The sequence below is a fragment of the Physella acuta genome, unplaced genomic scaffold, assembly GCF_028476545.2.
Source record: "Physella acuta isolate Inbredline_101_S28 unplaced genomic scaffold, ASM2847654v3 ptg000808l, whole genome shotgun sequence".
Classification (NCBI taxonomy): Eukaryota; Metazoa; Mollusca; class Gastropoda; family Physidae; genus Physella; species Physella acuta.
Window position 1 is genome coordinate 179,272 of NW_026732326.1, and position 15,952 is coordinate 195,223.

Here is a 15,952-nt window from a genome sequence, read left to right on the forward strand (position 1 = left end):
TAAAAACATTATAAATCTATTATGTAAGTATGAAAAGTACGAAAGCGAAAGACAAAGGAATTTTCAAACGTCCGTCATAATTACTTGAAAAAATATTAAAATTCACTTGCCAAAAAATAACAATGGTATCACTAGTATCAGCTAAAATTAAGACAAGCTTGACAGACACCTGAATTATTAACAATTAACGATCGTTTCATAGAAGGAATGTTAAGTTTGTCAACTTCTGAATTATAACGGATTTGAGTTGTTGTTTTTTTTTTTACTTAAGTCTAAAAGTTAACTAGTTAATTACTGATCGATAAGTATACAGATAGCCACAAGAAAAAAATAAAGATTAGTTAGGACCAAAAGTGACTTGTTTAATAATAAGTTATGTCACTGCAAAAAAAAGTCACTGGGAAACATGCCAATATAAGTATAAGATTTACATACATAAATAATTTTTAAAAATAATATAATATAATTAACAGTGTTTCTTCCAGATTCTTTTCTCCGGGGGGGGGGGGGGGGGGCACTTGAAATCTTCGGGGGGGGGGGGGGGCGGTAAACTGTTAAAAGTATATATTTTCTATATAAATAATATAAATTTCAATTCGTTCGGGGGAGGGGGGGGGGCGGTAAAAAAATTTTCGAAGAGATGCCTGGAAGAAACTGATAATTAACCTTCAAAATAATTTCTTTTATATTTTTTACATTCTTTTTTATCACATACCTAAATTTCCAACCAAAATGTTTGTTTTTGAATTGTATGTACACAGATATTGTTAAGAAATTTAAAAAGTAGGATACTATAGTTCTAAGTCTTATGCTATTGTAGTATCAATCATTGTATGTCCATTTTAAAATTCTCGATTGAAAAAGTAGATCCAGATTTTAAAGAAAACTCCAACCAAACTTTTGCCTTATGTAGTTGCCAAACGAAAAACGTATATACAGTTGAATATGGTAAGTTCTTTTAATTTCGACAGTAATAGTAATATTGTGGTGTCGCCAGAGGCGTAGCTAGGGGGGGGGCGGGGGGGGGGGGGGGGGCGGCCGCCCCGGGCGCCGACCCTATGGGGGCGCCAAAGGGGGTGGGAAAAATTTTTTAAAGCTGATTTTATGCTGCAGTTTTGAATTATAAACTGTCTAAGTTAAGAAATATAATGGCTACACGCATTTACATACTGATTTAACTGTTTTCTATCTTGATTTCTTAATGTAAAACATATACTCTTAAGAAACAGTGACCGGCAAAACCGCTTTGAAGCTTTTCCTAGATGGGGGGGGGGGGGCGCTTTTTCGAGACTTAAAACGGAAGAATTTACACTAGATTGTTGAGTCGATAAACGTTACCACTATTAAAAGAAACCAATTGTATTAAAACGTATTGTACGATTGTTGAACTGTAAAATACGTTAGTGACTTTTATCAAGATGGTGCAGGGGGGCGCTTTTAGGCTAAATAAAATAGCAAAATTACACAGGATTCTGAGTAAACAACCTTTAGCTCTCAGAAAGAAACGAATTGTACTGTGCATTGTATAATTGTGTAACATTTTTAAAAAAAAAGTTAGTTACGTTAAAAACCGCTCTACAAACTTTGTCCAAGATGGTTGTGATGAGTGTGTGTGGGGGTGGGGGGGGGGGCGCTTTTTTCGCTAACAAAAATCGCAAGTATTTGTACTGGATTGGTGAGTAGATAACTCTCTTAACACTTAGTAAAGAAACCAAGTGTATTAACGCGTAATGTACAATTTCAATAGCCAGTTTTGTTAAAAAAAAAGACGCGACTAGTTCTTTGTAAGATTCTTACGATTCTCTCAACTTCAACGTGAGAGATCAGATACTTTTGATCAGTGTTTATTCCAGACTTTTTTCTCCGGGGGGGCACTTGAAATCTTCGGGGGGAGGGGGGAGGCGGTAAACTTTCTTCGGGGGGGGGGGCGGACACCGTTAAAAGTATATATTTTCTATATATAAATTATATAAATTTCATTTCGTTCGGGGGGGCGTAAAAATTTTTCCGGGGGGCTTCGCCCCCCCGAAAAGATGCCTGGAAGAAACTGTGTGCGAGAAGGCAGGGCAAATCTGCGAAATCCAAGACTACGAGCTGTTAACATCCGTTGGATTCCAGTTTGTTTTCTCTAGCTTGTTTTGTCATACCATCAACCAATCAACGAAATACCCATGTCGTATTCCAATGTGAACAATAAATATTTCTGATAACTTCTTCTTGTATGTCACTTGTGTGTCCTTACTCTAACAAACTTCGAATCCAATATGTACCATATCACAACAGAGATCGTTCAAAACTAGAACATAAAAGGCTGGTCTAAACATATTAGCGTTAGCTACAAACTACCCTCTAACACAGATCAGGCTTATTTTTTTTTTTACTGACATTACTAATCTTTCGCAAAAAAAGTTAAACGCATCTTAATGGGAATTAAATTGTCGTAAAGTTTTAAGGAATGAAAATCATACAATGTAATTATTAAACCTTGTCCGGACTGTAGCATACACGCTTACACACACGCTTACACACACAAATACACTCTTACCCACACACAAGCTTATATATAAACACACTATCACACACACATAATTATACACACACACACACACACACACACATATATATATATATATATATATATATATATATATATATATATATATATATATATATATATATATATATATATATAAGCGGGGGGGGGCGCCAAATTGAAAGTTCGCCCCGGGCGCCGGGAAGGGTCGCTACGCCTCTGGGTGTCGCTATTGTCAGCACAGGATTTGCTACACAGAGTCAAGTAATATTGTTACACGTTATGATAGCAACAACAGACGATTTACTATACAGAGTGTAGTACTATTGTTACAGAAACAACACAGAATCTGCTGTGCAGTGTCTATTATATGAAACATACGGGGAACCAGAGTGGAACATATGGTGCTGACTTATGACATTGAGAAAGGCTACGAGAGATGTTATGTATACTCTGACTGTCCCTGAAACAAGTAGCTCTACCTTTGTATGACTTTTGTTATTTTTGTTTCATCCGTTCCTCTGGCGACAGTTTTGTTACCTGTACTTTTTTAGTTCGTCTGAGAATGGTTTAGTTTAATAAAGAGTTGAAATGTTTTATTAATGTTGGTGTGATGAACAGAGTCACGTGTTCCTCAAACTTGGGACTGACGGTGATGTTAATTGTCAACGTATTGACCGCTGTCTAGAGTTGACCTGACGACGATCAAGTGTCGATCTAATGACGGTCAAGAGTTGACCTGTCAACGGTCAAGACTTCACTGTCGATGGTCAAGAGTTGACCTGTCAACGGTCAAGACTTCACTGTCGATGGTCAAGAGTTGACCTGTCAACGGTCAAGTGTTGACCTGACGTCGGTCAAGAGTTGACCTATCGACGGTCAAGTGTTGACCATTCAACGGTCAAGTGTTGACCTGTCAACGGTCAAGAGTTGACCTGTCGACGGTCAAGGGTTCGACTTGACGTTAGGGACCTCCAGTTTGATCCCGAACCCCGTGATGAACATGTTGGCTACTGTGATGGTGAAGACGAGCACCATGGTGACGTAGTTCAGGTGGTTGGTGATCCTCTGTTGGCGGAAATCCTCATCAAGTTCCTCGGGCGTCACGCTTGAGTTATTCGCCCCTGTATTTGGCCGCTGGGGGTGGAGAAAACGATTGGTTGCAAGAACTTTCGAGTTTTCTTTTATTCTTCATACTCTTTTATATCTGACTTTAAAACATGCCATATATTTTAGATACTGCAATTATATCGACATAGACAATTATTTTAACGTTTCATTTTAACGAGGCTAGTTCAAAACGTAGGTAGTATAAAAATAGAACAAGTCAATCAAAAGTTGACAAGTCTTTTTCATAAAAATAAGTTATTCAATATTTTTTCCTTAATGTTTTTTAATGTATAGCTCCCCTTCCCTCCTCCAATATATATTTTTAATATATGGATATATCTAGACGCTATAGATATTTAACTTTAACGAGACCACTCGTTCATATGCGACCAGACAGACATCAATGTAGAGATGTGGTTAGAATTAAAAGCTACCTGTCCCAAACACCTTACCTTCTGTAGTGAGGTGAGATACTTGTCATTACCAACTTACCTTCTGTAGTGAGCTGAGCGACCTATCACAAACAACTTACCTTCTGTTGTGAGCTGAGCTACCTGTCACTCCTGTCACTACCAGCTTACCTTCTGTAGTGAGGTGAGGTACTCATGCCTCTGGTGCTGGTCACTCTCCCTCACCCAGATGATGAAGATGAGGATAGCGAAGATGATTTGGGCAGCCAATGAGAAGCCCACCAGTGTGATCAAAGCGTAGAAGTACTCCATGTTGTCCGGACCTAGGTACATGTTCAAATAAAAAGTTAGAGCTATTTTTAGCTCGGGAGCAGGACAGTAACCCCCAGAGCAAATACACCTGTCATCCCCCCCCCCCCCGCAGTCAGGGATAGGGTTAGGTTTAGAGTTGGGGGTTAGGATTGATTTTGTGGTTAGGGATAGATATAGGTTTGTGGTTGATGTTAGGATCAATGTTCCTTAGGATATGGGGTGGGGAATTAGACAGGGGGTAACGACTGAGGCGGGGTTATGTTCTAGGCCCTTATAGCTCTCAGCTTTACTCGCTTCTAAAGACCCATAAATTATTGCAAACTTTTCCAGACGATCTGTACCCTTACCCCTATTGTCGTTTGTCATTACATAAATCATGTCCATCCCCTTAAGTTCGTTACCAAAGTCCCCACCACATTACAAAGTGGTCGCTCGACCCCCTGAAAACATCCTAACTCTCAACAACAGATTGTGTGACGTCAATTGTGAACAAACGTCTTAAAACTATCTTTTTAAAACAATTTTGAGCTTCAAGAAATGCGCAGCATATTTTACAATTATTTATAACTAATAATAGTAATAAACAGATCCCATCTTGATGGTCTCCTAAAAATTAAAAAAAATTCCCCCCATACCTGCAACAACCAGTGTACGTAGTTGTGAGATGTTTGCCCATACCTGCAACAACCAGTGTACGTAGTTGTGAGATGTTTGCCCATACCTGCAACAACCAGTGTACGTAGTTGTGAGATGTTTGCCCATACCTGCAACAACTAGTGTACGTAGTTGTGAGATGTTTGCCATCATCAGCGCTACGTCCATTAGGGCTTGTGACGCCATTTTTCTAACCAGAAACTGATTCGTAGACAGCAGGGGAGCGAACTGTGATAAATATATGCGTTATTGGATTACCTCCCTTAATAGTTTCGTTGATTATGATTGTAATCATTGTGCATTTGAAAATGAGCTGATGCAATAGCATACACGATATTTGATGAATTCTAAGCTTTTGTAATCTTTATAATCGGTAGATACATAAAGGTTGAGCGAGGGGTGCAAATCAAAAGTTTGAGAGGGTGCAAATCAAAAGTTTGAGGGGGGGGGGTGCAAATCAAAAGTTTGTCCTCGGGGCCCGGGGGCGCTACGCCTCTGATATATACATTTATGATGCGGGAAAAATTTGAACCCCCCCCCCCCCTGAGACGATCCTGGCTACGCCACTGGGCTATTCGAATGACTGTCGAATGGCACCAGGCAAATAAGAAGCAGACGTGAGCTCACAGATTCAGGCGTGAGAGGGTTGTTTCCATCCGAGTCGTCTGTCTCGGGCCGCCGGCCTTCACCCTCCTCATTGTTGCTGTCCACAAGCCTGCGTGGATGTACTGTTGAGTTGCCCATCGGTATGGCCTCGCTCATCGTCACTTCCTCGCGGAGGGGGTCGGCAGGGGACGTAACTGGCTTTCCATTGCTGGGGAAACAAAATTAGTCAGGACCTATCAAACAACATGGATCGGACATACGTTAAGAAAAGAAAAAGAAAACATCGCAAGGCATGCATTGGACTGGAATCCCCAGGGGAAAAGGAGGGTGGGCCGGCCAAGGAAAACATGGAAGGGAACGGTAGAGGAAGAGGCGAAAACAGCTGGGCTCTCATGGGCACAGATTAGAGGAGCAGCCCAAAACCGAGTCCGCTGGAGATGTGTGGTTGCAGCCCTTTGCTCCCCAGGGGCCACAAAGGAGGGATGATGATGATATCAAACAACACTATATTTATTTCGTCAGTCACCTGTCTGGCTCTCCATTGTGGGGAAACAAAATTAGTCAGGACCAATCAAACAACACTATATTTATTTCGCCAGTCTCCTGTCTGGCTCTCCATTGTGGAGAAACAAAATTAGTCAGGACCAATCAAACAACACTATATTTATTTCGCCAGTCTCCTGTCTGGCTCTCCATTGTGGGGAAACAAAATTAGTCAGGACCAATCAAACAACACTATATTTATATCGCTAGTCACCTCTATGTGTTGCTAAACGAGGAATATCATTCTATTATTCATGCGCGCGAGTTGTGCACTTTTCCACTACATGGTAGCAAAAAAAAAAGTGAGCAGCCAATATGAGAGAGAAAATATGTTATTTGAAAATATTAGCACACTACCACTTACCGCGCTGCATCAAACAAAACTCATAATCTCACACTACTAAACTCATCATGGCCATACGGAAGGGGTTGGGGGCGGGGATCGAAAAAAGACGATTTTGTTGGATGTGTTTAGGCAAATAGCGGGGACCTCGAGATGTAGAAGATATTCTGAACACAAAATGGGGTATAGTCTCAAAGTAGTGCCTATCAATGTAGAGGTTATTCCGAATAGAATAGTCTCATATCAGTACCTATCAATGTACAGGTTATTCTGAACACAAAATGTAGTCCCTACATTTAGACCAGGGCTCTCCAAACTACGGCCAGCGGGCCAGATGCGGCCCGCGAGTTCCTCTCATCCGGCCCGCGGCGATCTTTTTGTCCATGGAATAAATGTTTGTTAGAAGTGGCTGAGAAACTATGCCCAGAAAATTCAAACGATTTGAAAATGTAGCCTTGGGTGCAAAAACCATTGCCCGTCGTGTTGCAGACATTGGTGAAAACATCGTGAATCAAATAGCGAAAAATGCAAGCAAGTTTCGCAATTTTTTAATTGTAATGGATCAGTTGCTGGACAGCTGTTCCACATCTCAACTGCTTATGTTCATTAGAGGTGTGGATGAAGAGATGAACATAACATAAGAGCTAGCTTCCCTACATAGAATGTATGGCACTGCTACCGGAGAGAATGTAGATAGTTCAGAGACATGTTGAAAGATAGATTAGAAACACAGAATCGCTAGATTTACCATATTTCACAGCAGTAAGATGGCTAATTTGCGAGAAATTTTTTTGAGCAGAGTATTTAAGTTAAGAAAGGAAAAGGTAACTTCCTTGAAAGTAAAGGCAAGCCACAAGCTGATGTACTTACTGTCTGATGAAGAGTGGGTATAGAAATGGGCCTCTGCTGCAAAAAAAAACTAGTCATTTAAATTTTCTGAACCTAAAACTACAAGACATGGGAATTTATTTTTTGATCTATACACCCACCTAAAGGTTTTCAGATCCAAACTTGTCATGTTTTTGGAACAAGTACAAGCCAACAACTTGACGCACTCTCAGTAGTGCAAAGTCTTTACGGCTGAAGCAACCACTGAGTTCCCCACATCATTTGCATACGAGATCACCAAAGACTTATACTATAGCTGCAGTTTTAGTGGCGGTTTTCTGACTTGAATTCAAAGGCAGAAAAAGTGAGACTGTTTCAGAACCCAGTTGAAGCAAATGTGGCCAGTTGGAAAGGTGAACTGCAGCTGGAGGTCATTAGAGACACGTTCAAAGAAGGGCGGGTGGGTTTTTATAAGTTTTTGCATAAGGAATATTTTTCTAATATTAAAACTTTTGCATCAAAGTAGGCCTACCTTTCAAATTTTGGAACAAGATACCTGTGTGAACAAATATTTTCAAGATTGAAATACGTGAAGTATAATTTGAGAGCAAATTTGTACTTCGAGTGTTGTTGGCCACCGACAGTGTTTCTTTCAGACTTTTTTCTCCTGGGGGGGGGGACACTTGAAATTTGTATATATTTCTATATAAATTATATTTCGTTAAGGGAGAAGGTACAAGTTCTTCGGGGGGGGGGGGGGGGGCTACCACCCCGAAGAGATGTCTTGAAGAAACTCTGGCCCCCGAACTGATATTTGATAGTTAATGCGGCCCTCTGGCTGAAAAGTTTGGAGACCCCTGATTTAGAAAACAATGCTAGAGGTCTAAAAAAAATATACAATGTGATCAATGGTTAATTGCGTCACAGTATTTATAACATGTGCACATCAATATAAGCCATCGGTGAAGGAAACAGAAATGGGGGGGGGGGGGTCATCAACCTGATGTGTCCACCCAGCGCTTGGCTTTTGTTTAATTAATAGCTTAACTTCCCCGACTAAATAAACAAACAATAATACACGTGTGTAAGTTTGTTGTTGTTGTTGTATTTTTGTTTGTTAATAAAACTTTTAATAAAAAACATTTCGAAAGAGAATAAATTGACTATTACATTCCTAGAATTATTGCAAGAACACACGACTCACACACAAATAACATTTTTGTTTATGGCGGCCATCAATGTATGTTCCCCAGCACCGCTATTTAATGAAATCAATGCAAAATCGCAATCTTAATTTAAGGATGAACTTAAAATACTACCTGTACTCATCGTCCCTCGTTAAATCCAAACGTTGATTAATTAACTTAAAACGCACGTTCATACCGAATGACTCCCTCGTGAATCATGGAAGAATTAATTATCTTAATTAATAGAGCTCGTTTATATTCATAAAGGTTATAACGGGTTCGAATGGTCTAACCTATACCACAGTTAATCCCACTAAAACGTTATAGATTTAATTACAGCCGAGAGGTTAATGATAAATTTGTGTGCGCGCACGGTGTGCAGTTATTGCGCAGATGCTGCATCGTATAAGGGACAGAACTCGTGTGTTGCTGTGTCAACTGTCAAGAGTTACGGCCTTTAGAGCTCAATTTTACGTTTGAATAGCGTTTGAGTATAACGCCAGGTGATGGGGAACAGAATAATGTGGACTAGCGGTGTGGGAACATTGGGCAGAATCAACATGAGAAACAGACTGACTAAACGGGGGGAAAAACATTTCCTGCGATAGTGGCGTCACTAGGTTGGGTGTCACCAGCAGAGTTTCTTCCAGGCATCTCTTCGGGGGGGGGGGGGCTCTGTCGCCCCCGAAGAAAGTCTACCGGCCCCCCGAACGAAATGGAATTTATATAGAAAATATATGCTTTTAACAGTGTCCGCCCCCCCCCCCCGGAAACTTTAGTCCGCCCCCCCCCCGGAGAAAAAGGTCTGAAAGAAACACTGCTCACCCGGTGCGTTAACTGAGGATGTCACCCCACCCTTATCAAAGAAATGTTGTATTTTCGTTTTAGTGTCACCCCTCTCCCTTCTATTTTATTATTTTAACTGCATAATATTGTATGCAGTTAAAATAATAAAATAGAAGGGAGAGGGGTGACACCAAAACGAAAATACAACATTTCTTTGTTTTGACGATATAGCTAACGACTTTTTTATATGATGCCACCCCCTAAATTGTGTCCCCTGATGCGTACTGCACCCCACCCCCACCCCCGTACACAAGGGGAATAACACATGTACACCATGTCTCCATAGCAATGAGAGTAAACGGAGTTAAAATTAGGCCCCACTTTTTTCCTTCTAATCAGCATATTAAGGAGGTAATGTCCCCTATCAGAAGTGTCTGACATCCAGCCCATAGTTCCAATATTTGATTACCTCCCCTCCCAAACTCTCCACGTCTCTTCTAATTCAACAAAAAAAATGTGCTCAAAATCATTTCGTGGGATTAAGGAATTACCGGGTGGGTTGATTTTTTTTAAAGTGTGGGGGTTATGGGAGTCTTGTGCACGTATTACATAACACAAAAAAATAGGACATTAGTAACCAACGCTTCCAGTGTGAAATTTTAAAAAACATCTCCATATATCACCGCATAATACTACACTACAAGTAAACATTTTAAAAACACAATACAACTTGGTGTTCAAAACTTCTTGTGTTTTTTTTAATGGAAACCACACCCGTCATCTCATTGGGTCAATATATTTTTCATCCAACTTTGTTTTTAAAAGACCAGAATTTTTTTTTAGGAACAAAGAGAAACACCGGTTGAATTATACAACAATGATGAGTATATTACCTATACCTATATTCACATTATGAGTCACAACAGTTCGTGTTGTATGATAGGTGCAGGATAGCACTTCAAAGATCCCAAATGACTATGTGTTAAGATCATGACAAACTTCAAAGATCCCAAATGACTGTGCTAAGATCATGATAGCACTTCAAAGATCCCTAATGACTGTGCAAAGATCATGATCTCACTTGAAAAAGTGCACCAACTATGTGCAGAACTAAGCCTGCATGTGTTGTCGGCTGCACTCAACGTCCTTTGCTCAACTGGCACCAGGTGCGGGGCGCTCACACTGCTGGTATTTGCATTTTTCGTGCATAATTAGTCTGTAAAAATGTCTAATTACTTCATAGAAAAATGCATGAGCTCATTATATTATGTGAATAAGCTGGGCAACTACTATGACTAATGTTTGTGGGAAAAGTTTTGTGGCAATTCTCTACTAATAATATTTGTGTAGGTTTTGGGTTTTATATATATATATATATATATATATATATATATATATATATATATATATATATATATATATATATATATATATATATATATATATATATCGAAATAACGATGGCGTAATAGTAATAAGTGACATTGTAAAACATGGTTAAGTCACTGTCAGGGTCTCAGATTGGTCATGGTAGACAGCACACGCCGGTCGGGCGATGTGGTCATGCGTGTAAATGCTGCTAGCCTGTAAGTCTCCAGTTTGATTCCTGACTACAGTCTGCACTAAATCCCAGGTCTAAGGACTTGGGATCCCAGGATACAGGCGAATAGTGTTTCTTGAGAAGAAAGTTTACCGCCCCCCCCGAACGAAATAGAATTTATATGAAAAATATATACTACTTTTAAGAGTGTCCCCCCCCCCCCCCCCCCCGGAGAAACAATCTAATTACTGGCTTCGGTCATAGAAGCTCATTTATCTGTGACGTGACGCTTCTGTTCTGAGATCATCTTTTAGTTGTTTATGCTCTCTGCACGAACATTATTTTAAACACGCTAACGTAGACATTTACTGTAACATCTATATCACATCTATTGCTCTACAATAAACTAGTGATGGTTGTACTAAGAATACCGCGAATGTTCCGTTGGTTTCAAAAACATTACAATGTCGACAGAGACTGAATTCATCTCACCGTAATCATCAAGCAACAGTTTAAAATCTGCAATTGGTTCCTTTTTAGACTTCATAAATTGAATAATCCACTTTAAAAAATCTCTGAACAAAGATCATAGAGTAAAACTGTTTAGAAAGTGTTCACGATTAAAAGCCCGAGGGCAGGAGCCCGGCCTGTTTTAATCCCACCTACCTTAGACAGCGTCCTACACCTTATCCCACAGCGAGCCTCGTGACCCTGCATATGTAACTAATGAATTCAATGCTGTGTGACTAATATTGTAACGTAAGGACGACGGTTCGGAAATGCAGACTGCCGATATAGTTTTGATTAACTTAAATTATTAGTTTACATTTTTCAGTAAAACGGATGGTTTATTTGTTGAACATTCGTTAAAACAATAATTAACTAACAGTTGTAAAAAAAAAAATATTTAAAAATGTAAAATCTCTACACAACCCGCACTAATTTAAAATTGGCCTGTAAAACGGCAACTTACCTGGCCACAACTTTGTCGCGACTCATATCTGAAGTGTCTTATTTCTTCTCTCCCCTTGGTTTCATGACACTCGTCTATATTTAGACAGTCCTCGATTGACGAATGGCCAGATTTCACCCACCCTACTGATTAAAAAAAAATTATCTTTTAACTCCACTCCACAAATACTTTAAGTCCTCCCCCCACACTTTTTTAAAAATTCGATCATGAACTAAAATCAAACATGTAACTTAAACTCGCTGTATGCTGTATATCTAAACAATATTTCTGCCACATCGAACGATAGATCATATTGAATCAATCCACTGATAACAAGCAAGTGTAAAAATATGCTGGAACATTGATTAGAATACTTTAGGTAGTACTTTTTTTTTAAAAAAACAACATCTTTTCGTGTAGACACCACTAAATGTTTTCTACCAAAAACTGCCGGATATCTATTATGACAGAGTATGCTTAAAGCTGTTACATAGCTAATTGGTTTTAGTTAATCCAGACTTTGATTTTTTTTTTAGTGTAATAGGGCAAAAAAAAAAAAAAAAAAACGAAGGGTCACACACTTGTTCCTATTAGAATTACCTGACACACTTTGATCGTCCAGAAAATATTCTTTTAAAAATATGTTCCTGAACTTCACCCCCCTCCACCACGCTCATGAGCTGACACGCAACACGACCTCTAGTTTATCGAGTCGAGATGGTCTAGTCTAGCCTCGGGCTAGTGATGAGGTTAAGATATTTATAGAACACTTTTCTTTTTGAATGGGATGAAACTGATCTATTTTTTGGAAATGCTGTTCTTTACACCTGTGGGAGGGGGGTGGGGGGTCGCAAGTTCTTTTTTACTTTCTCGTATACAGAGTTTAGAGGAAGTATTATAATCGTGCACAAAAATCACATGAAGTTTTGACAGTTTTCACCCCTTTATACCTCAGTACTTGATCATATACGGAGTATAGGGGACTTATTTTAATCCGGCAAAAAAAAAAAATCCAGGTTTATCAAAATGTACGCGTTTTATGCGTAATCGAGTCGGAAAAACTGGTTTTGCAATTCTGTCCGTATGTCTGCGTGTGTGTGTGTATGTGTGTATATGACCACGATAACTTTAGCGAGCGAAATTCCAAAATGTGTTCAAATCTATATTCATTATAATGGATCGTGCTGATATAGAACACACAAATGTTATATTTTAAATCTGTTTTATTGCAATGTAATTTAACATTTCAATTCAAATACCGCCATCGCTGATATATTATATAACATTTTTAGAACTCCTCCCCACCCAAGTCATAATTTGATACTATAAAAAAAAATAATATTTTTTTTGTTTTAATTACAATAGTTTAGAGATATGGAATTCCTACATCGTAACTTATAGCAGTTATAAAACATTATTTTGTGCTGTAAAAATGACTTTTTCACAGAAAACATTTATTTTCATCTATAACATAGCAACATAACATTACACATAACATCACAACATCACAAAATATCACCCAGCACATCACAAAACGCATTCGTCACACAAAACACACCCATACATTACATATAAAATATCCGTACAGAACTACACAAAACATCACATTGTACTTTATAACACAGTGCATAGAACATCCCAACACATCACACAGAACACCACATCACCTCACACAGAACATCAAAACACATCACACCGTACATCACAACACACCACACAGAACATCAAAACACATCACACTGTACATCACAACACACCACACAGAACATCACAACACATCACACAGAACATCTCCACACATCACAGAACATCACAACACATCACAACACATCACACAAAACATCACAACACATCACACTGTACATCACAACACACCACACAGAACATCACAACACATCACACAGAACATCACAACACATCACACAGAACATCACAACACATCACACAGAACATCACAACACATCGCACAGAACATCACAACACATCGCACAGAACATCACAACACATCACACAGAACATCTCCACACATCACACAGAACATCACAACACATCACACAGAACATCAAAACACATCACACAGAACATCACAACACATCACACAGAACATCTCCACATATCACAGACCATCACAAAACATCACAACACATCACAACACATCATACAAAACATTACAACACTTCACACAGAACATCACAGCACTTCCCAACACATCACACAGAACATCACAACACATCACAGAAAATCACAACACATCACAGAACATCTCCACACATCACATACCGACTTACCACCGCTACAACCGCCCTGCAAATGTCCCTGGCACCGAATCAGGAAATGAAAAAATTATCCCAGACCTGCTCACGATAAGTTCCAGCGGAAGTTCCTATTAGTAAATGACCTCACTGTTCAACCTTTGACGTTGGCTGTTATGAGAAAATTACCGCCCTTTGCTGTGCAACTATGACTGTTGTGGGTTTTAAGGTCTATGTGTGTGTGTGGGGGAGGGTGGAATAAAGTCTTATCCACAACTCTACACAATTGTTGTTATCAGGGGGTGCTGTGAATTACAATCTTTTCGTCAGCAGTAAGATTAGATCATCCGTCTAAACTTTCATCGTGTACCGTTTGTTGTATAGTCTTTTTTAGGGTAACTTTTGTTGACAGTCTGTGTTGGTTACCTTTTGTTGGATAGCATGTGTAGGGTAACTTTTTTTGGATAGCATGTGTTGGGTAACTTTTGTTGGATAGTCTGTGCTGGGTAACTTTTGTTGGATAGTTTGTGTTGGGTAACTTTTGTTGGATAGTCTGTGTTGGGTAACTTTTGTTGGATAGCATGTGTAGGGTAACTTTTGTTGGATAGCATGTGTAGGGTAACTTTTGTTATGTGATTTTGTTTAGTTGTGTATCAGTGTTTGTTATTTATGACGCTACCCTTAAGTATTTCAAATATGTTATTTTAATATGTGTTTTATGATTATTTTTCTTACAAAAAGGTGTTAATAATCTGTTTCTATCTACATGTAGTTAACAGTCAAGGTTATTGAAACCCTAGCGTTGTATTTTTAGAACTTTCCTCACATTGCCCGCAATACTTCGTGATATTTACTGTAACCACGCCCACTTGTTGTGTTCCGGTGATCCTCAAAAACTGATTGAGTGACCCAACATTGAACCTAACTCACATAGCAGGCCTAGAGGTAGACAATGAAAAATATTGTTCGATTTTATTAAATCTAGGGAATTGAGATCGATATAATTGTCTGACAATGTTTGCCGTGTACCGTCTAACGGTAAAGTACAATAGCAACATGTGTCGATTTGAGAACTCAGCTTTGATTAAAGTGTTAGCCTTGTTCGTTTAGCATCTTTGTTAAATTAGGTCGGATCAAAGGGAGTTTACTCGTTCAACTTAGGCGCGTGTAGTTGGAATTAAGCTGCATGTAGGAAAATGTAGATCTACCTATTTATTGCAGGCAAATTTTTTTATTAAGGTTTCCAACGCGAACTCATCGTGGCTGTTCCGTCTGTTGAGTCTTTAGTTGTTCGGTTTTAGTTTATTTTTCTGGGCGGGGGTAGGGGGGAATATTTACCACCGTTCAGCCAAATTTAAACATTGAAAAATAGTAACAAAAAGATGAATAAATTAATTTAATTCATACGTAATAGATTTTCTGAATTTAAAAAAATGCATTTTTTAAACCAAACAGATGTAAAATCTATTAGGCTTAGGCCTAAAGTTTAGCGTTTGTTCAAATTATTTATAAAAATGTTATCAGTCGATGTCTCGAATATGTAAAACATATTTGCGTTGTGTTCACCACGATTTGTAAAAGTCGTATCAATACTAACATTTAAGATCTAGGTCGTGGTTGCACTTGGCACAGTTGTTTTGTTCTTATCTTTAGTTTACCCCGTTCTTTATTCTACATTTTATATTTAGCAATGTTTGGTTGAATTTATCTGGCAGAAAGAAGACCGTATGTATCGAGATTATCTATCGAGGCTGATATATTGGTCAATAGATAAGCATTTCCAGGCAGTTCAGAACTGAGTTTCATAAGAATTTTTTTTTAATCTCGTAACTTATTTAAAAATTGGCCAAAGTACATTGGGAGCTACGTACCCTAGAATAGAAATCGATTTGTGTT

General features: G+C 38.8%; 2 protein-coding genes across 5 annotated transcripts in view; one reads left to right on the plus strand and one right to left on the minus strand.

Moving 5' to 3' along the window:
• The window catches only part of LOC131951336 (glyoxylate/hydroxypyruvate reductase A), a 40,683-nt gene that overhangs the window by 19,654 nt on the left and 5,077 nt on the right, over positions 1–15,952 (plus strand). The gene's annotated exons all lie outside the window — the stretch shown is intronic.
• LOC131951337 (ninjurin-1) lies at positions 2,702–14,255 on the minus strand. 4 transcript variants are annotated; one of them, XR_009388415.1, is made up of 7 exons: positions 14,093–14,255; positions 11,826–11,950; positions 5,647–5,833; positions 5,130–5,247; positions 4,225–4,376; positions 3,359–3,670; positions 2,702–3,272 (listed from the first exon to the last, which is right to left on the minus strand). XR_009388415.1 is itself a non-coding variant. In XM_059313700.1 (6 exons), exons 2-6 carry the CDS (start codon positions 11,849–11,851, stop codon positions 3,479–3,481), a joined length of 675 nt encoding a protein of 224 aa, XP_059169683.1. In that variant the 5' UTR covers positions 11,852–11,950; positions 14,093–14,255; the 3' UTR covers positions 2,702–3,478. The 4 variants fall into 4 exon arrangements, 3 of the variants coding, with proteins under 3 accessions (XP_059169683.1, XP_059169684.1, XP_059169685.1); XM_059313700.1 differs by having other exon boundaries at positions 2,702–3,670; XM_059313701.1 differs by having other exon boundaries at positions 2,702–3,670; positions 14,085–14,255.

Coding starts and splice junctions, on each gene's coding strand:
- LOC131951337 (XM_059313700.1), bottom strand. CDS start 11,851: ATGAGTCGCGACAAAGTTGTGGCCAG. Junction 5,834..11,825: donor CGCGACAAAGTTGTGGCCAG/GTAAGTTGCCGT, acceptor TTGTTTCCCCAG/CAATGGAAAGCCAGTTACGT. Junction 5,248..5,646: donor ACCCTCTCACGCCTGAATCT/GTGAGCTCACGT, acceptor TATTTATCACAG/TTCGCTCCCCTGCTGTCTAC.